The 22063-nt window shown below is 41.4% G+C and overlaps 1 protein-coding gene across 2 annotated transcripts in view; it reads right to left on the bottom strand.

Moving 5' to 3' along the window:
• Window positions 1-9869: 9869 nt before the first annotated feature.
• abcg4a (ATP-binding cassette, sub-family G (WHITE), member 4a) overlaps window positions 9870-22063 on the bottom strand; it is a 36584-nt gene continuing 24390 nt past the window's right edge. For both annotated transcript variants that reach the window (XM_023968736.2, XM_023968737.2), the window contains exons 6-15: window positions 16522-16667; window positions 16287-16410; window positions 15723-15837; window positions 15404-15549; window positions 15066-15173; window positions 14698-14866; window positions 14348-14448; window positions 13983-14141; window positions 13648-13766; window positions 9870-13400 (exon numbers count right to left, since the gene is read on the bottom strand). In XM_023968736.2, the coding sequence (XP_023824504.1) occupies window positions 13175-13400; window positions 13648-13766; window positions 13983-14141; window positions 14348-14448; window positions 14698-14866; window positions 15066-15173; window positions 15404-15549; window positions 15723-15837; window positions 16287-16410; window positions 16522-16667 (1413 nt within the window). In that variant the 3' untranslated portion in view covers window positions 9870-13174. The remainder of the gene's footprint in view (window positions 13401-13647; window positions 13767-13982; window positions 14142-14347; window positions 14449-14697; window positions 14867-15065; window positions 15174-15403; window positions 15550-15722; window positions 15838-16286; window positions 16411-16521; window positions 16668-22063) is intronic.

The raw sequence follows: 22063 nt of genomic DNA, 5'->3' as shown, positions 1-22063 counted from the left end.
CAGCCACTTTACCCCTGATTGTATGCGTATAACTATCTCATCTAGAGCCTCCCGGGTGGCGCAGTGGTCTAGGGCACTGCATCGCAGCGCTAGCTGTGCCACCAGAGACTCTGGGTTCGCGCCCAGGCTCTGTTGCAGCCGGCCGCGACCGGGAGGTCTGTGGGGCGACGCACAATTGGCCTAGCGTTGTCCGGGTTAGGGAGGGTTTGGCCGGTAGGGATATCCTTGTCTCATCGTGCACCAGCGAATTCTGTGGCGGGCCGGGCGCAGTTCACGCTAACCAAGGTCGCCAGGTGCATGGTGTTTTCTCACATTGGTGCGGCTGGCTTCCGGGTTTGATGCGCGCTGTGTTAAGAAGCAGTGTGGCTAGGTTGGGTTGTTTCGGAGGACACATGGCTTTCGACCTTCGTCTCTCCCGAGCCCGTACGGGAGTTGTAGCGATGAGACAAGATACGAACTACTAACAATTGGATACCACGAAATTGGYGAGAAAAAGGGGGTAAAATTTAAAATAAAATAAAAATACTATCTCATCTACCACCAGTATCACAGATATGGTTATTGTTCTTGTACATACTGTATATTATTTGGTTCTTTTTCTACTGGCATTGACACTTGTTCTTTGTTCTTTATATTGACACTATCTATTTTTGATATTGCTACGATGCAAGTAAACCTTTTGCTGTACCATTTATACCTTCTGTAAAGACCCATCCACTTAGCAAGATATGGCTGGGTGTTATAGCATTTCTTTCACATGACCCATCAATTTAGACAAGTGTGTCTGGGTAAGCGTKATCTAATATTTATGAAATATTTTTATCTGGACACTTTGTTTACCTGGAATTGTTCGTTATTGTAGGCTATTACTTTTACCACTTTTAGTCTTAACCTTTACAACAGTACTCACTGTTTAGCACATGACCTCATGTGAATCCTTGAAGAGATGGGTGGGGCTGGTTTAAGAGGTTGTGAACAATGCTGAGTAGGTATTGACAAATAGGAGCTCTCCAGGTGTACCAAAACATTCAAGGGACATTTTCTCAAAAGTGGGGTTACAAGTTTATCAACTTTCAAAGCAGAATTGCTTTCCCATTGTTCCTCTGCTTTTATCCAATGTAAAAAAAAAAAAAAAAATCAAATTTTGCTACATGAGACCGAATCAAGGCGGTCAATCACAATTTGTCTCTCGACCTGTGCATCTACATTATAAACGTTCATTTGTAGGCTAGGTTGTAGTTGTATTTATTATGGATCCCCATTACTGTTCCTGGGGTCCGGCAAAATTAAGGCAATTATACAATTTTAAAAACATTACAATACATTCATAACAGATTTCACAACACACTAAATGTGTGACCTCGGGCCCTTACTTCAGTACCACATATCTACAACACAAAATCCATGTGTATGTGTGTGTATAGTGCGTGTGTGTATGCATGTGTCTGTGCCTATGTTTGTGTTGCTTCACAGTCCCCGCTGTTCCATAAAGTGTACATTTATCTTTAAAAAAAAAAAATTATCTACTGCTTACATCAGTTACCTGATGTGGAATAGAGTTCCATGTAGTCATGTCTCTATGTAGTACTCTGTGCCTCCCATAGTCTGTTCTGGACTTGGGGACTGTGAAGAGACCTCTGGTGGCATGTCTTGTGGGGTATGCATGGGTGTCTGAGCTGTGTGRTAGTKBTTTAAACAGACAGCTCTGTGCTTTCAACATGGCAATACCTTTCACAAATACAAGTAGTGATGAAGTCAATCTCTCCTCCACTTTGAGCCATGAGAGATTGACATGCATATCATTAATGTTTGCTCTCTGTGTACATCCAAGGGACAGCCATGCTGCCCTGTTCTGAGCCAATTGGAATTTTCCTAAGTCCATCTTTGTGGCACCTGACCACACAACAGAACAGTAGTCCAGGTGTGACAAAACTAGAGCCTGTAGGACCTAAGGACCTTAAGAAGGTAGAGCAGCACTTTATTATGGACAGACTTCTCCCCATCTTAGCTACTGTTGTATCAATATGTTTGGACCATGTCAGTTTACAATCTACAGTAGGGTTAAACCAAGTAGTTTAGTTTCCTCAACTTGCTCAATTTCCAAATGATTTATTACACGATTTAGTTGAGGTTCAGGGTTTGGTGAATGATTTGTCCCAAATACAATGCTTTTAGTTTTTGAAATATTTGGGACTAACTTATTCCTTGTCACCCATTCTGAAACTAACTGCAGCTCTTTGTTAAGTGTTGCAGTCATTTCAGTTGTTGTAGTAGCTGACGTGTATAGTGTTGAGTCATCCGCATACATAGACACACTGGCTTTACGCATGTCGTTAGTAAAGATTGAAAAAAAMTAAGGGGCCTAGACAGCTGCCCTGGGGAATTCCTGATTCTACCTGGATTATGTTAGACAGGTAACTCTTTATCCACAATATAGCAGGGGATAGCCAACAGCAGATTATGATCGATAATGTCAAAAGCCGCACTGAGGTCTAACAAAACATCCCCCACAATATTTTTGTCATCAGTTTCTCTCAGCCAGTCATCAGTCATTTGTGTAAGTGCTGTGCTTGTAGAATGTCCTTCCCTATAAGTGTGCTGAATGTCTYTTGTTAATTGGTTTACTGTGAAATAGCATTGTATCTGGTCAAACACAATTTWAAAAAATTGACTTAGGGTCGGTAGCAATCTGATTGGACTGCTTTTTAAACCAGTAAAGGGAGCTTTGCTATTCTTGGGTAGCGGAATTACCTTTGCTTCCCTCTAGGCCTGATGGCACATGCACTTTCCTGTAGGCTTAGATTGAAGAGATGGCAAATAGAAGTCGCAATATAGTTTGCTACCATCCACATTTTCCATCCAAATTGTCAGTACCAGGTGGTTTGTCATTATTGATAGACAAAAACATTTTTTTTTAACTCTTCCACATAGGGCTGTGGCGGTCACGAAACTGGTGATTGTCAAGCAAATAACTGTCAGTCTCACGGTAAATGACCGTTAATTAACATAAACACATTTAGCATCTCCTGTCTTCCACGCATAGCCTACAAGCCACTGGTGCAGACCTTTGGAACATCTACATTTTTAAAAAAGTGTAAAAAATCCATGTKATGTAGCCTACACCTTCACAATAGATCCATTATTTATTTTAGACAGGTCTAAAGAAACATGATATGAAGAAAATGTAGTCTATTTCAGAAGAATAGAATAACATAATCTAAGTTGTCTTATGTCAGGTCCTGATCTGGCTATGCCATATGGCTGTGGGCTACACTAGTTAATTTAGCAGACAAAATTTGGTTAGAACTCCGTGGCATTATTTTGTATTATTTGATAGTAGGAAGAATACAATTGAACAAAGCTGAATAAAATAGAAAGGATTTTCTCCAAATAATTTGAGGGAGTGCGCACATGCGGCTATTCTGTGTTGAGCGGTTAACAAAGAAATAGGTACACCTATACGCTTAATTTGAGTTATTAATGGAACTTTAGTTGTTCTACCAACGTTGGGCTATATGTTTTGATTTTTAATATATTGTAAGGCTGCATGATGTGACTAATGATGATTTGAAAAAAGTTGCTTGAAAGGCATGAGCTCTGCTTTGTTTTTTGCGAAGGCTGTACACACTTCATCAGCCTCTCATTCACAATTTGACAAGCACTTGATAATGCCTCGAATTTCCTGGTGGCATCCCCTTTGTGTGGCTGTAATACACCCTAAAAAATACATGCCTTTTGTGTCCAGTGGCCGTTGTTCCCTTTCCCTGAGTGCTGCATGCTCCGAAGCACCTCCTCACTACATGGCTCTCCATCGCGTGATTGGGTCTTCTCATAGGCTACAAGTGAAGACACTTCGGGGATGAAACTGCTCGAGTCCTTATCCAATTCCGAGGTGCATATTTAAGATATTGGAAAAACTGTCCACATTTACTTTTRTTCAGACAACAAGATGAGTAGGCCTAACGAACAGCAAAATCACTAGCCTATGTCAATCTACTATCCCCCATAGTACAAAAGTTGACCTATTCTGTGTGAGAAAAATGTTTTCCAAACATAGTCTGGGACAGTTGTGGGATGCGATAGATCCCAAATGAATACAACCACTAGCATCAAAAAACGTTTTTACGCAATGAGGCTGACGCAACAGATCAGAACGTTTAGCTTAAAATGTGATAAACTATTAGGCTATTTCTTCACATAATAAGAGCAGCAATGTGCACACGGCAGTAGGCTATAAATGCAAATGTTCCATTAACGGGAAACCACCATTATCAAAATTGACCGCAATTGTGATTATGTATATAATGCTTTTATTATAAAGGTGAATTTTTATGGTAAAAATGAACTTCCCCATCCTTGAAACTCACGCACTGCTTGTTAGGCTCTACACCCCTTGTAAAGCAGATTAATATGCTTAATTTTAAGAAGTTATTAGGCCCCTTTAGTTGTGATACAAACCTTATCAAAACATGTAGGCCCATGGGCTAGGCTACATGAGGTATGTGACTACGCTGGGCATCATTCACAAGTGATAATGTATAATTCACAAGTGATAGGCTAATATTGTCACCCATCAGACTATTGATTCAATATTGTCTTTACATATACTAAATAATATGTGTAAAATTTGTTTTGAGTTAGAATGGACCATTTTTATGCACCTGTCTCGATACAGGGGGGGGGGGGGGGGACAGGTCATCTATGCTCTTCAATAACAAATGGAGGATGCTTTTCCCGTGGTTCATTTTCATGCAAGCCAGGTAGGCTATACTCCTGTTGTAAAGATAAGCTGAAGATAAGTTGAGAAATAAATATAGTAGGCCTAGCCTATAGAAAGCTGATGGCCCTCTTTTTAATAGAGGCCATCACTGTTTTCTCTCGCAATTGCATAGCCTATAGAACTGTTCCGCAACAAGAGCTCATGGGTTCTCATTAAGTGTTTGATTAGATTTTCGATTACATTTGCATTGATGTCAGAGTGATTAGAGGGAAAAAGTACTGAGTACCAGGCAGTTAGCAAGTTTTGTGGGCTACTAATAAAAATCAGCAGCATCAGAACTTGGAGAAGCCTAATTACCGTGCCTTCATGACTCGTGACCGCCGGTGTGGTGGTAATACAGTCACCACAACAGCCCTACTTCCACACTCAATTTTAGAATTCAAAATTACATTGCTTGTCTTTCATTATTTGGTCAGTTATGCAAGGATATGAAGGTTCAGAGTTTGTTTTTGGCATGTCATGGTTAAGTTTTTCTAATATTGTAAATGAAACTATTTAAAGTAGTTGGCAAAATCAGAGGGTTTTGTGATGATTGAGCCATCTGATCTCAATGAAGGATGGAGCTGAGGTTGCCTTTTTGCCCAAAATGTCATTCAAGGTACTCCAAAGCTTTTTACTATCATCCTTTATATCATTTATCTTTGTTTGTAGCAGAGTTTCTTCTTCTTTTTGTTTAGTCACATGATTTCTCAATTTACAGTGTATTTGCTKATCGGCTGTGCGGCTAAACCTATTTGTCATTCCTTTTGCCTCTTRCCTCTCAACCATATAGTTTTCAATTACTCATTAATCCACGTGGACTTTCTTAATTGGTGCATGCTTATCAGTAACTGGAAGAAGCAATTTCATAAATGTMTCAAGTACGGCATCTGGTTGCTCCTCATTACACACAACAGACCAGCAAATATCATTTACATCTTCAACATAGGAATCACTGCAAAACCTCTTGTATGATCTCTTATACATTATTTTAGGCCCAGCCTTTGGAACTTTGGCTTTTCTGCATATGGTCACTATATTATAATCACTACATCCGATGGGTGTGGATACTGCTTTAGAGCAGAATTCTGCAGCATTAGTAAAGATGTGATCAACACACGTGGATGTGCTGTTTGTAAATACCCTGGTAGGTTAACTGATAACCTGATCCAGATTGCAGGCACTGGTTACAGTTTTAAGCTTTTTCTTGAGTGGACAACTTGATGAAAACCAGTCAATATTTAGGTCACCCCAAAAATATACCTCTCTGTTGATATCACATAGACTTTCAAGATTTTCACACATAGAATCCTGTTAGCACTCGGTGGTCTATAGCAACTACCCACAAGGTAGGTGAACATGTAGCCATATTACTTCAACAGCATTTGACATGTTCTCCTCTCGAAGCTACAGGAATATGATTCTGAATACACACAGCAACACCTCCCCCATTGGCATTCCTATCTCTTCTATATATATTATAACCATGTATTGCTACCACTGTGTCATCAAAGGAATTATCGAAGTGAGTTTCAAAGATAGCCAGTATATGTTCTCTGATGTTAGCAAGTTATCAATTGCATGAACCTTGTTTCTCAGGCTACATATGTGAATGTAAGCCATTTTTAGCCCTTTTCTGGGTTGCATGTTTTGTTTTGGTGCTTTCCTGGGAAGCTTATCAGAGGTCTACTTGAGATTGATATTTACATTTGAGCTACTAGTACAGGGTGATCTGCCCACAGTGGGCTTAGTAGTAGGGCAAACAGTCTCAGTGCTAACAGTGCAATTCAGGTCCATAGGCACAGGGTTAGCGCTGACAATAGCCACCGAATTATCGGAGGTATTCAGGAGAGAGATTAGGTTAATTACATTGGCCGCACTATCATTTCTACGGGAGGTGATATGCTTTCCATGTCCTCTGTTGCTGATTATGACAGGGAGGACTGAAGCAGTCTCTAAAACAGTTTGCAATGATGCTGGAGATAATCAAAGCATGTTTGAGGAGTCAGTGGTGCGCTACACTGTATTAGAACAATGCAAACAAAAAACTTCTGCACTTCAGCCCATGTTTTCATTCAAATCAGTGGTTTGTTCCATCAATTAGATACAGTTGAAGTTTACATATGTAACAGTTGTTAAAGTACTGTGTGAATTTCACCAGGTTCATATATTAATATGCCATGTTGATTTGTTATTATGCATGCCTGCATCCTAGGAGTAGGGGAGTGTGTACTTACGTTATGCCCTGCGTGCTAAAATCATTTTGATGCACTATGAGAGGTAGGCCCGCTTTTTCTGTCGTCTTCAGAAAAGTTAGATTATTTTAAGCACGAAGTCATACACACAGTGTTTTGTTCATGAATAATGTATATTTAGAGGTTACTCATAAGTGGATGGTATTGTTAAGATGCACTTGTAATTGTACTTTTTAGGATGATATCAACATTCTGAATTCAACATGTGGTTAATAGCTAGCTAAGGTATTAGCAGGCTATTGTATGTGTGAACGATGGCTKGCTCCTCAAATGATCCCAGTCCCTTGTATTGTGCATCTGTTGTAGAAAGAGGCGACGATTCGTAGAACATATGTGCTCTACAAGTGTTTTATTTTCTTTTGGATGCAGGTATGTAATTTTATCTATGTAAAATATGTTATGTATAATAAGGAGAGGCTGTACTAATTTTTGTATTCAAAAATCATTTTGATGCACTATGAGAGAAAGAGGCGGCGATTCGCAGACCATATGTGCTCTACAAATGTTTTATTTTCTTTTGGATGCAGAAGCAGGATGCAGAGAGTGAATTCTGCTTGATTTAAAACTATCTAATCTCCAAAGTCCACGTCTATAGTCTCAATCAACCACACACAACGCAGAATTACAGCGGTGCAGTACAGCACCGGTTACACATACACCTTAGCCAAATACATTTAAACTCAGTTTTTAACAATTCCTGACATTTAATCCCAGTAAGAATTCCCTGTCTTAGGTCAGTTAGGATCACCACATTATTTTAAGAATGTGAAATGTCATAATAATAGTAGAGAGAATTATTTATTTCAGCTTTTATTTATTTCATCACATTCCCAGTGGGTCAGAAGTTTGCATACACTCAATTAGTATTTGGTAGCATTGCCTTTAAATTGTTTAACTTGGGTCAAACATTTCGGGTAGCCTTCCACATGCTTCCCACAATAAGTTGGATGAATTTTGGCTCATTCCTCCTTACAGAGCTGGTGTAACTGAGTCAGGTCTGTAGGCCTCCTTGCTCGCACACGCTTTTTCAGTTCTGCCCACACATTTTCTATAGGATTGAGGTCAGGGCTTTGTGATGGCCACTCCAATACCTTGACTTTGTTGTCCTTAAGCCATTTTGCCACAACTTTGGAAGTATGCTTGGGGTCATTGTCCATTTGGAAGCTTTAACTTCCTGACTGATGTCTTGAGATGTTGCTTCAATATATCCACAATTTTCCTGCCTCATGATGCCATCAATTTTGTGAAGTGCACCAGTCCCTCCTGCAGCAAAGCACCCCCACAACATGATGCTGCCACCCCCATGCTTCACGGTTGGTATGGTGTTCTTCGGCTTGCAAGCCTTCCCCTTTTTCCTCCAAACATAACGATGGTCATTATGGCCAAACAGTTCTATTTTTGTTTCATCAGACCAGAGGACATTTCTCCAAAAAGTACAATCTTTGTCCCCATGTGCAGTTGCAAACCGTAGTCTGGCTTTTTTATGGCGGTTTTGGAGCAGTGGCTTCTTCCTTGCTGAGCGGCCTTTCAGGTTATGTCGATATAGGACTCGTTTTACTGTGGATATAAATACTTTTTTACCTGTTTCCTCCAGCATTTTCACAAGGTCCTTTGCTGTTGTTCTGGGATTGATTTGCACTTTTCGCACCAAAGTACGTTCATCTCTAGGAGACAGAATGCGTCTCCTTCCTGAGCGGTGTGATGGCTGCGTGCTCCCATGGTGTTTATACTTGCATACTATTGTTTGTACAGATGAACGTGGTACCTTCAGGCATTTGGAAATTGCTCCCAAGGATGAACCCGACTTGTGGAGGTCTACAATTATTTTTCTGAGGTCTTGGCTGATTTCTTTTGATTTTCCCATGATGTCAAGCAAAGAGGCACTGAGTTCGAAGGGAGGCCTTGAAATACATCCACAGGTCCATCTCCAATTGACTCAAATGATGTCAATTAGCCTAACAGAAGCTTCTAAAGCCATGACATCATTTTATGGAATTTTCCAAGCTATTTAAAAGGCACAGTCAACTTAGTGTATGTAAACTTCTGACCCACTGGAATTGTGATACAGTGAAATAATATGTCAGTAAACAATTGTTGGAAAAATTACGTGTGTCATGCACCAAGTAGATGTCCTAACCGACTTGCCAAAACTATAGTTTGTTAACAAGAAATTTGTGGAGTGGTTGAAAAACGAGTTTTAATGACTCCAACCTAAGTGTATGTAAACTTCGGACTTCAACTGTATATAGGCTAGTGTTCCATCAACAGCTGTTGATCAGAGACAGGGTTGTTGCTTGAAGTAAAGTTCCGGTGACAGCAGGGGGCGCCCTTACCCACAAACTGCTGTCGTCTGCTGCTGAGGATGATGACATCACCGGTATGTTTCTTTGAACTGCTATCTGCCAAAATAAAGGAAACACTTGAGTACATTAAGGATACAAAGTATACTGAAAGCAGGTGCTTCCACACAGGTGTGGTTCCAGAGTTAATTAAGCAATTAAACATCCCATCATGCTTAGGGTCATGTATAGAAAGGCCCAGTTGCCCATTATTTTGGCTACCATGGATAGAATAAGAGATCTCAGTCACTTTGAAAGAAGGGTCTCAAAGGGACATAGGGTGTTTGATGGTGTGTGTGTGTCAGTCACAAGATCTCAACCCGATTGGGAGATTCTGGCGCGGTGCCTCAGATAGCGTTTTCTACCACCATCAACAAAATAGCAAATTATGGAATTTCTTGTGGAAGAACGGTGTCGCATATTCTTTAATATATTAGATCGGACATTTATGTATATTCTCTCATTAAAAAAAACATCTCACCAAAACATTAATATTCAAACAAATCTTATCTTGGAACAGGTTATAAATAATTGTCTTTATTGTAATCTTCTGAACTGCGTTCAGTACACAGAGCTTGCATTGTTGAAGTTGATAAGAACAATTACATCAAAAGAATGATAAACAAACCAAATAAACACAACAAGATAAGACATTATATTAAGACAACAAAAAAAGTATGGTGGTGTAAAACAGTCTGTTATTCCACTATAAATAATCAATATCCAGCAGCATCATTGCCCTTCATACCAGTGCAACACTCGGAAGGATAATCAATGATCATCATTAGCCATGCCTGAATACAGTGCAAAATTCTGCACTGACTGGCATTTCCCAAAACGTGTCATATGCCGAGCTTAACACAATGCAAACATAACATGATAGATTTTCTGGCTGAGCCACAGTGGCACGTCACATTCTTCTCGCCCTAAAATCAGTCTACAAAGAGGTAAAATGCCCTCGGATGGGTATTGCACACATAGCATGGATAGGCTAKAAAAAAAAAAAAAAAAAAAAATTCTCTATCATTTGCAGAACATATTTTTTTTTMMGGGGGGGGTATCCAGCTCTTGTACAAAGACGTTGGATGTGCATCTTTTCCAATACAAAAAAAACAACTAAGCAGGTCAGAGACATAACATGAGCACTGTAGAAATATCTGAGGGGGAGAAATTAGGTAAAACTGACAAAGCAGAGAGACTATTGCTATTTGTAAGAGATTCAAGACAATCTGTTCTGTTGTCTTCCTTTATTAAGAGACTAAGACTAAGCCACAGGAACAGAGACTAAATATACATTATCATTCTAATCCTGCTTTAAGGCTGAATTCACATACAGCTCCCCAACCACACTTGTAGCCTGGTCCCATACTGTATGGGAGGTAGCCAACTCTTCTATCTTGTCATGCCAAACAGAATGTATCGTCGCATGGCAATGATAGAAGAGTTGGTTACAGCACATACATTTCTACTCAACTGGCTCTCCCTCTATAATAGAATATTGCACAATGGACTTGAAACTAGGTATAATAACATCCTGGTATTTTGTTTAACAGAAATTACAATATCGGTAAGTACTATTCAGACAGCCTCAGACTTGTGTCTGCTGTCTAGTTCACATCTTTGTATCCCTGCTTTAGAATGTACACCATCACTGTCAAGGAATCATGGGTATCCAGAGTAAATGTCAAAAAGAAAGAACAAGTAAAACTCTGGTACCAACTTGGGTAAATATTTGGGGAGAGAATAAGATAATACTTTAGTGGGTCACCATTCCTCTATATAATGTTTCAAATGTTATAGTTCATTATTTCCTTCCACAAATCATCATGCAACATCTAGTTGCTGACCCCTTCAAGCAGCACTTTTCACATGGATATATAAAAAAAWKAAAWAAAATACACAAAAAAAGAAGCTATAAACATACATCAAAAAGTGCATATGTACATTTTCTTTACAGCATAACATACTCACTGTACAATCATTTGATTATATACTGACATTATTATTATAAGTTCTGAACACACAGGACATGGTGGTGTTATAAATCCATTGTGCCAATTATAATGAGGATTACTACGTAGCATAGTTTGAGTCAGAAATCTTTCCATAGCAATATAGTCTATTGGAAAAAAAAAGATTTGCATTGCCTTGTGACACAAAGAAGCTTGGCTAAACATAGCTGTGTGTATGGTTGTGTGTGTGTGTGTGTGTGTGCGTGTGTGTATCTATGTCTGTGTATGAGTGTTAGCATATGGTCTATGTGCAAATAATGTGAGAGCTCAGACCGTTCCAGTGCAGAGGCACAAAAACTGCCCAGACAGTATCTCAAGTACCTAGCAACAATGTTTTTCACAACACACATGTGCCTGTCAGACTGCCAGAATGCAGAACAACATAGAATAGAACAGTAATTGAATTTCTCTAGAAGAGAAGGAGTCGACATTCTTTTAACAAGCAAAAACAAGCAGTTTACGCTTTTTTGTCTTGGGTCCAAATGGTGACGCCATTTGATTTGCAGGAAAGCACACATTGTCTACCACAGAGTTGGCTATTGCAATTACACAAACAAACAAAAAATAAGTCACTCCTTAAGTTCAGCCATCAAGTCCCCTTCATTGTCAAGAAAAACACTGTTATCTTCTGTTGAGGAGGCTAGTCCAGTGAAATTTCTGTGAAGATCCACTATGTTTTTAGAGTCCAGTTCTGGAATGTTCCCCCAATCAACTACAACACAGCATGGTTACAATAGAAGCATAATGTCGAGTGTCAATGTTTGGGAAGTAGACCCACACCCTCTCTCACTCTCCTCATCTGAAATGCATTCTGATTATGGGGCTGCGTCCAGATTCTCAACACTTCTCCAAAATGTGTACCCTGTCGGGGGAGTTCACATTCTCAAGTCCACTTATGTCCATCCATCTTTTGATTCAATTGACTAAATGAAACCTGCCATATTCTGTGGTCCACATCCAGAATAGTCAGGGTGGTGGGCTTACCCAAAAGATCCTGGGAAGACTATGACATCACAGGAAGTGGAGACAAACGACGACATATTGTTATGGATCCTCTGGCTGTCTTTCTGCCATGTCTGGTGTATGCTCTTTTAGAGAGAACACTGTCCAGTGATTTGAAATCCCTGGGACTCTGTTCCGAGACCAATTCTGTGCTCCAGTGGGCCTCAGTTCCAGTTCCATTGCAAACAGCCAAAGGAGAGGGAGGGATATTTTCAGAGAATTTTCTTTCGTCCAGACCTCCCCCAGCCCTGAAGAGTCCTCTTCTCATGTTCACCACATGTCCATATTTCAACCTTTTTGTCCGGGCACAGTGTTTGTGCAATTGTCCTTTGGGATGTCTTTGGGTTTCAGTGGGAKTGTATAAGGACAGGAGATGTGTAAGTCAAGTGTAGCCTTGCGGGTGGAAACAAACTGACACAGTCCTGTCCCATCTTGGACCAAGAGGTTTGTGTATCCTGAACCTTCGTAAATAGGACAGGAGTTGAGCTCTTGGATGTAGTGCAGTGTGGGCTGTTAGGATTGTCCCTCACCAGCTACTGTACATCTCCTCTTCATTCCATAGAGACACATGCTTTATACTGTAGTTACTATATTGGGTATCTGTTTGTTTGTGTATAGTTCTTTTACACAGTATTGTTGGATAATAAAGGTTAAATACTGTAAACAAATTGGATTACCGTAAGGACATTTTCAACTAAAATGACTTATAGTAAGGGAGGGGAAACTATAATTTGTGGAGTTAAGTTATTGTCCTTTTTGAATAAAAAGATAAAACCTTGCAAAAAAATATTAAATGTACTCTTCGTTTTATCGCTCGGCTATGACTTTGTATTTGAGCACCAGGTATGTAGCCAGTCTGAGGACCAGGAAGAACACACCCAGAACCAGGAAGTCCACATAGAGCTTAGCATCCTCCACGTCCAGTAGCTGTAGAACCTCCTCAGGCTTCTGGAACTTACACACCACCCCAGGACACTCCAGCTCCGAACGATTCATCCCATAGATGGACAGGATCACCCCCTCAAAGCCATACCTGGTAGGAGAAGTGGAGAAGGAGAAGTTGAATGAGTGACACAAACACTTACACCTTGCACAGAGTAACATAATGAGCAAGTTTGCCAGATAGTTGGAGAGCATTCCACATAACCCGAGCTGGAAGACACAGCATAATATCCTCTCAACACGTCATGATATTCTCTAATTGGTTAATTGAACGTCCGGCACTTGAGCACGAAGGTAGCAAAGGAAAGGATTTTATAGCCCCAACAGAACAGACCCACCTGACATAGGACACATAGGAGCTCCATTGCAGGTACTTGGGGATGGTGTCAAAGTTGACAAAGAATCCAGAGAACAGGAGCACTGGGATGGCTGTGACTGGGCCCACGAAGGTCGCCACCTGGAGAGAGGGAAGTTCAGTTATTCACAAAACACCACAACTCCTCTGAAGAGTGGGAAAGTGAGTGAGTCAGTGTGCAGGAGCAGACTGCTATATCCGTTTGAAATGACAAAACAGGAATATCTGCCGTGCGGCGAGGGACGATTGGCCGACCGACGGACAGTTGTGCGTGGTAGTGCCGGTCTGTAAACGGCTGACCCATGTGATGTACGGTACCTGTAAGGAGGTGGAGGCGGCCCCAATGAGGAGGCCTAGGGACTGGGCTACCAGGGCTGTAGAGGTGGACAAGGCCATGAAGAGCAGGTACCGCACTGCCTCAGGAGGCTGCTCTGTCATCCAGTACACTATACTGCAGTACATGATGGGACAGATCACCTGGGGAGGAGGGGAGGGAGAGGGGAGACATAAAGACAAATGGAGGGAGGGGAGAGTGGTAAAGAGAGTGAGGGAGCAAGAGAGAAACACATACAGAGATAGATTGAATGTAGTTGTGTCATGCCCTAAGGAAGAGACCAGTATTCTTTTCTCTTGCTGTTTTGGAAAGAAAAATAAATCAAAGTCAACTTAGCCACAAAGCTCACCTGGAAGGGTATGTCCGCCATGGTTTTGGCCAGGAAGTAGGCCTTCAGGCTGTACCAGTAGTTGAGATGTTCCCTCAGAAACACTGACATCTCCAGAGGAACTGTGAAAGACATAAACCGCGTACGAGTACAATACATTTCTTGTTAATAGTACAACAACTAGTGTGGTCTCAGATCTGTTCGTGCTGTCTTACCAATGCCCACCAATTACCAACTCATATGGACACGTCATAAAGTAGACCACAGGACCATTAGGCAAGACAGCACAAACAGATCTGAGACCAGATTGCACGAACATGTTCACGAGGTAACATTGTTTCCGCCCTCCCCGTGTCCTCGCTGTCTCTTACAGGTGAGGACGGTGGGCATCAGGGCAGCGAACATGAGGAAGAGCATGGAGAAGAAGAGGAAGCCAGTGTTGTTGAAGACCTTGCTGGCATCATTGCCAATGTTGAGATAGAGCAGACCGATCAGAATTCCTATACATATGTGGGACATCACTCTGAGGTGGGTTAACACCTGCGAACGCACACAGAAAAACATGCCTCAATTTAGTACGCAACATAACAAACAGTACTTGCAGTTCACTCACCCACACAATTCACTCGATCATTTTTTAAGTTTACTATTTTTTAAGTTTACTAATTCATTTCAGACACACACAAAGCAAGTCAATATTAAGATTAATGCTATTATTATTATTATGTGAATTGTTTACCGTATCCCTGCATATCGTTAATAGTGTTCTTCTGAACAGAACGCAGAACTGTGACCAGGTACTGGTGGCAAAGCTGTGTTTCTCCATCGTTCCTGTGTACTGTGTATCCTGTGGACAGACAGACAGAGAGAGGACAGGACCATGGGACACAATTAGAACCCCTTATACGGTTGAAGTTGAAAAGACATGCAATGAGTGAATAGGTGAAGACGTGTGGGTATGGACTGAGTGAGTGACTCCTGAGGGATCTCATCACGCCGCGTGACTGTGTGCCGCAGGTCAGTGGTGTGGGACTGTGACGGCGAGTGATTCCTGTCGGTCAGTGTGCCAACACTCACGCTGTGACTGTTAGAGTGGCCAGATGAGGCTGGGTCACTCTTGTCGCTGGAGTTCTTCTTGCCCTCTTCTGAGCAGAGTCCTCCCTGCACAGCCTCAAACAGCACCGAGTTCAGGTCCCCATACTCCCCAGAGGCCACCTCAATAACTAGAGACAGGGGACACAGAGGAAAAACAGAGAACAAAGGACAAGAGTGAGTTAGTGAACTAAGAAGAAGAACCTTGGTCCACTGAAAAGGACCTTGAAAKATGTTTGCATTGCCACACTCATGCACGCACGCAAGAATGCCCGCACGCACACAGGCTCTTATGCTGACTCACTGAAGTCTGCAGGGTTGTGGTAGGTGGGACAGTGAAGGCCCAGGTTCTTCAGGTAAGGGATGAGGTAAGGAACAGTGCCATGGTATATACACTGGCCCTGACTGAGGATGTAAAGCTGAAGAAGGAAACAGAGACATTCGCAGTATTATTTACATATCTTTGCCTGATGTAATATCAGTCTCTGAATTATGCATGGGCTAATGCCTTTATGTATTTATGTATGCTAATGCGTTGACGTAACAACTGAGCTCGAAAGATGGTCTAGAGCCTTCAAACTCAAGTCTGGACCTTGAAGCCAGTTCCACTGCTTTTTTTCCATTGTTCCCCTCTAATCAGAGACTGATTTAGACCTGGACACCTGGACACCAGGTGTGTGCAATTAATTATCAGGCAGAACAGAAAACCAGCAGGCTCCGGACATCATACACAACAGTATAGACCTCACTTTCATTACGACAGTTAAAATAATGATTAGGCTAATGACAAAGCACATGGCAGTCAGTCCTAGATACTGTACAATACCATACATACTGTGTGATGGCACAAAAGCTCGAATTTAGTTACCTTATCAAACATCTCAAAGAGCTTGGCGCTGGGCTGGTGGATGGTGCAGATGATTGTCCTTCCTCCCTGAGCCAAGGACTTCATGAGAGAGACCACCTGGAAACAGGATGCGCTGTCCAGACCACTGAGAGAGAGAGATGACAAACGTTAGCTTGTGCTTGGTGACTYTTGTTATGCAGTATTTCCTCTGTGTCAGTGTGTAGGAGGTGTGTCAGTATACCAGGTGTGTACCTACCTGGTAGGCTCATCAAAGAACATGACAGGGGGATTGTTGACCAGCTCCTGGGCGATGGCCAGTCTCTTGCACTGCCCACCAGACAGAGAGATGGTGCGGGTCTGGGCACACTCCTGCAGTCCCAGGGCCGTCAGGATCTCATCTACCTGGTGGTCAGACACAGAGAGACACATAAACATACACTACTATAAACATTTGAACGTTAAGATTTCCAGGCAATGTCTTTCTAGTCGATATGGTGTTGCCCTGTAAACCTGGGATGTTATATGTACAGTATATACAGTATTGTAGAGCAGCCCGGKCCCCGAYGTGACTCTTCTTATCAACTGTATGCAAGAKATTCCTCTGTGTTGTCATTATCTCTCCYACCCCCATTGTCTTACCTCTGAGAAGCAGGAGTTGCATCCTGTAGGTCTGATATCTGATTGGAGTTTAAAGTAATAGTATTGGTCAACAACTCAGTTCATTGTCTGTCTCTCCTATTTGTTCCTGACCGACTGTGGTGACACACACTCTCTCTCTCTTTCTTTCTATGTCTCTTCCATGAGCTATGGGCCATGGCATTATTTCTCCCTCACTCTCTGATCATGCCTAGAATAATGTTATAATTCCTTTTACAAAGTAATTAAGTACACTGTAATTATACACACTGTATACACACACAATATTACCCCACTACAGTAAATGGTGACATGTGTGTGGACACCTGCTCGTCAAACTTCTCATTACAAAATCATGGGCTGATATAAGKCTCCACTCTTCTGGAAAGGCTTTCCACTAGATGTTGGAACATTGCTGCGGGGACTTGCTTCTATTCAGCCACAAGAGCATTCATGAGGTCGGGCACTGATGTTGAGCGATTAGGCCTGGCTCGCAGTCGGCGTTCCAATTCATCCCAAAGTTGTTCGATGAGGTTGGCGTCTGTGCAGGCCTGTCAAGTTCTTCCACGCCGATCTCGAGAAACCATTTCTTTATGGACCTCGCTTTGTGCACAGGGGCATTGTCCTGCTGAAACAGGAAAGGGCCTTCCCCAAACTGTTACCACAAAGTTGGAAGCACAGAYTRGTCTAGAATGTCATTGTATGCCGTAGCYTTAAGATTTCCCTTCCCTGGAACCCAGGGGCCTACCCCGAACCATGAAAAACATGCAATATATTGGCATAAATAAGAACAAATCTAAGATGTTAATTCTAGAGCTTGTTGAATTTTTACTCGAGAAAACGGCAAACTATGATACCACTGTGAAGTCCCAGAGGACATAAGAGCTCAAAATAGAGCACTTGCAATCAGAACTCCAGGCATGTAATTTCTACTTGACATGCAGAGAGATTCATTATAACAGAGCACAAATAGGCACCAAAGTGATTTGTCTGTTTCGGATACAGTCCAACCGACGGGTGTGGTGTGTGCATCCATGCTGCTCTCTGGTGTGCGAGTGGACCAAGCTACCGAAATATTTTCCATTGCAGTAACTGGGACAGGTACAGAGGTTAAACCCAAACAGCCCACAAAGTTTTATTGTGATTTCTGTAAAAGGGAAGGGCATATGGTCAGGGGCTGTTGGAACGTAGGCAGAGGAAATCCTCCTGCACATTTTAGACAGCCTGCGTGCCCTCAGAGTAGTACCAACTAGGGAAAGGGAAAGGGGGATACCTTGTCAGTTGTCCAACAATGTACTCAACTGAAATGTGTCTTCCGCTTTTTAACCCAACCCCTCTGAATCAGAGAGGTGCGGGGGGCCGCCTTAATCGACATCCACGTCTTCGACGCCCGGGGAACAGGGGGTTAACTGCCTTGCTCAGGGACAGAACGACATATTTTTACCTTGTCAGCTCAGGGATTCGTTCCAGCATAATTTCGGTTACTGGCCCAACGCTCTGTTAGGTTTTGTAACTCGTCACAGAAGTAGTAATACGATGCAGAAATGTTGGGATTTGGGGTTTGGTAGACTGTCTAGATTCTACTTTCAGCATAGGTTAGATTTGGAGCTTTCTCCAAAAACGTTGGATGTTGATTATTTGACGATGATGTGTTAATAATTTCTTCCTTTGCAACTCAATAATTTCTATATCCATTTGTGATGGCTATATAGGTTACTTTTGTGAATCTGCTTTCWTTGATGTATACAGAGTGATAGACTAAATGTAATGGCTACTGTTAAGACCCAAAGAATAGTTTGTTTTCCTATGCGTTATGTATAGATGTGTGTGTGCTATGAATAGTCATTGCTTTGTTTCTCACAAATTAGCCTTAGAACTTTCACCATTGGTATGCTAATGTTGGGTGGCATAAACTGAGACACTGACACTTTTTCAAATGTGACTCTAAATGTGAAACTAGGCGCATGTCGCGTGTCACTACTTCACAGGAGCGCCATTTGAACGTAAATGTTTTTTTGGCAGAAATGCCTTCTGGAACATGTGAACTTTCACGTGCCTTAAAAACAAACTTATATAACATCTGTAAATACGAATAAAATTGTTAAAATTACGAGCCTACTTGGTTTAGCCATGGAAAAAGACAGCAACCTTCCTGCTAGCCTTGATTGGCTGAGATAATGAGTGGGCTGAAAATGCCCCCAGATGAGTCTGCCATGTAGCACGCTTCTGTGTATAATATGAGCTGGTCAGTACGTGTAGGTAATCCTTTCTAACACTGCTTTAAAAAATATATATATTATGTAGTAGAACTGCATAAGTGTTGCTCTCCACTTTCTGGAGATCTGAGTTTTGAAGTCAGTGGAATTAGAGTATGATAGCTAAGGAGATGGAGAAAACTCTGCCGTTTGATTGCAAATATGCAGACAGAGTRGAAAAGAGAACACARAGAAGGCTCCAGATTACATCTTCAAACTAAGGGCAACCATGGCATCCGTGACAGAGAGGGAGAAGTGTCCATCCATGTATACAGGTAAGCGAGTCTAGCTAGCTACAMTTTCAGATATTACCCATTTCTAATTTTGTCAGAAATTCGTTTTCATTTCAAGCTAATGTGTACTGTTAGCTAGCAAGCTTACGTTAGCTGGCTSGTTAGCTAACGTTACGTTTTTGATCTGTGTAGTAATATTATTCATATCTCAGAGCCATTTGCATTGCTAGTTATAGCCTAATGTTAGCTAGCTAACATTGAATCTGGTTGGTTCGCTACCTGCAGATCCATGCAGGGTAGTAACYTTATGAGTTGGGATTATGGTTCATTGTTTAGCWAGCWYGCTACATGTCTAAACAAAAGACTTCTCTATGCAAGTAACTATTTCAATAGAATGTTTATGATGTCACTGTGACAACTGTTGATAGACATAGCTGGTAAWTTCGCTCTGGCTATCTACTCTGATTTCAGAGCACTCTCGTCTGAGTGTGCCAGAGCACAGAATAACTGAAGAATTTACAAAGACTTAACACCCGTTGAATATGGCCGCGGTGTCTGTAAACGTTGGCAAAAAAAGCTTAATTAAATTGTTGCCAGCAGCACAGTTGCAGTCACCAACACCCTGAATAACATAATAACAGCCTAACCAGCTCTGCTTGGGCGAGTGAAATYGTCAGTGTGAGCTGTTCTCTCATTTGTAGTTAGCAAGCTAGCCAACGTTAGCCATTTAGCTTGGGTACTTGACTGCTGTTAGGTCAGATCGCGCGAATCAACCCTACTTTTCGGCCAGAGCGTTCAGTGTGCTCCCCGAGAGCGAAACGCTCTGAATTTACTAACGGGCAATCTGACAATGCTCTGAGTTTACAAAAGCCCAGAGCGCACACTGGCACTCCAGATTCAATTTACTCYTAGTATAAACCAGCCTTTAGTCTTGAAATCTTTGTTTCAAGACTAAAGCTTAAAAGGGTGTGAACAATGCTGAATGGGTGTAGACAAAGAAGAACTCTCCAGTCGGTACCAAAACGTTCAAAGGCCATTTTCTCAAAAGTGAGGTTACAAGTTGATCAACTTTTAAAGCAGAATGACTTACCCATTGTTCCTCAAATGCAGTGTATGATATAACATTTTCTAGCTCTGAGTACTACTTTTATCRAATGTAAAAAACACAATTTCAAATTTTGCTACATAAGACCAAATCGAGCCAGTCGGTCACAAATTATTTGTGAAACCAATTGCTTGACAGTTGTTTTGATTTATCTTCAATAATTGTTCTTGATTATTTGAAAATTATGGTTCTATTGTTTATTTTCTKATTTTCAAGGTGAATCTATTTTCTCGCAAAGGGAGGAGAATTTGTGTGTTTTAATTTAAAATACTGTATTTTATGATAGTGATCTTTGATATATTTTATATTCATTTGACTGATTTGATAAAAATACATCWGAATTTTCTATTAACCAATCCYAACAGATAYACAGACTATTTTATGTTAATTGTAATGTGGATTAATCTGTGATGTACCTTCATTTCTGTGTTTTGATCTTACAAAGAAGAACACTTTCTAGCAGGAAAGGTGTTACCTAACCACATTTACATGTCTAAAAAAGACAATTCTACCCACCAAAAGGACACTCCTGAAGTGATGCTGCTAGGACCATGAACTGCTGGTCCGAAGATTGTCTAGTGACTGTCCGGTTTTGAACTCTTCTGTCTGATGCAGAATGAGATGTGTTCAAGAGAGGATTATGTAGGGCAGCCCAGCCCCCGTAGTTGCTCTTCTTATCAACTGTAGGCAAGAATMTRCTCTGTGTTGTCTTAGGAGTGCCTCGTTATCTCRCCAACCCCTATTGTCTCATCTCTGAGAAGCAGAGGTTGCATCCTGRAGGTCTGATATCTGATTGGAGTTTAACTTTACAGTAATACTATTGGTCAAKAAACTKKATTTTTGAATCCAAACAACMCAGATGCTTATAGAATATTTTAGATTCATTGTCTGTCTTATTTGTTCCTGACCAGCTGTGGTGAATCTCTCTCTCTCRCGGCAATGGCACAAGCCATGGTTTRTMTMTWTWTRTCRCRCRCRCTCTGATCATGCCTAGAATAATGCCTTGTAATGCTTGTTAAGGCTTTGTGACTTAATCTTATGCTTTGTATAATGTTATCATTCCTTTTACAAAGTAATGAAATACCTTTCTTGACCTTTCTATTACTGCAACTCAGCTATTGTCTCTTGCGTATTGTTAAATAATCTTTAMGGAGTCAGATAAACATTTTAATAGGACAATTGCACAGTCTTATCATGAGTCACATGATGAAATCACCAACAAACTATCATGGTCCAAACACACCAAGACGGTCGTAAAAAGATTTGGCATGGGTCCCCAGATCCTCAAAAGGTTGTACAGCTGCACCATCGATAGCATCGGTTGCATCACCGTCTGGTATGGCAACTGCTCAGCATCCGACCGTAAGGCACTACAGAGGGTAGTGCGTATGGCCCAGTACATCACTGGGGCCAAGCTTCCTGCCATCCAGAACCTATATACTAGGAAGGCCCCCCAAAAATTCACCAGAGCGCCAAGTCTAGGTCCAAAAGGCTCTTTAACAGCCATAGGACTGCTGAACAATTAATCAAATGGCCACCCAGATTATTTACATTGACCCCCCCCCCCCT

Source organism: Salvelinus sp. IW2-2015, linkage group LG23, assembly GCF_002910315.2.
Source record: "Salvelinus sp. IW2-2015 linkage group LG23, ASM291031v2, whole genome shotgun sequence".
NCBI lineage: Eukaryota > Metazoa > Chordata > Actinopteri > Salmoniformes > Salmonidae > Salvelinus > Salvelinus sp. IW2-2015.
This window is presented reverse-complemented; position numbering and strand designations above follow the sequence as displayed.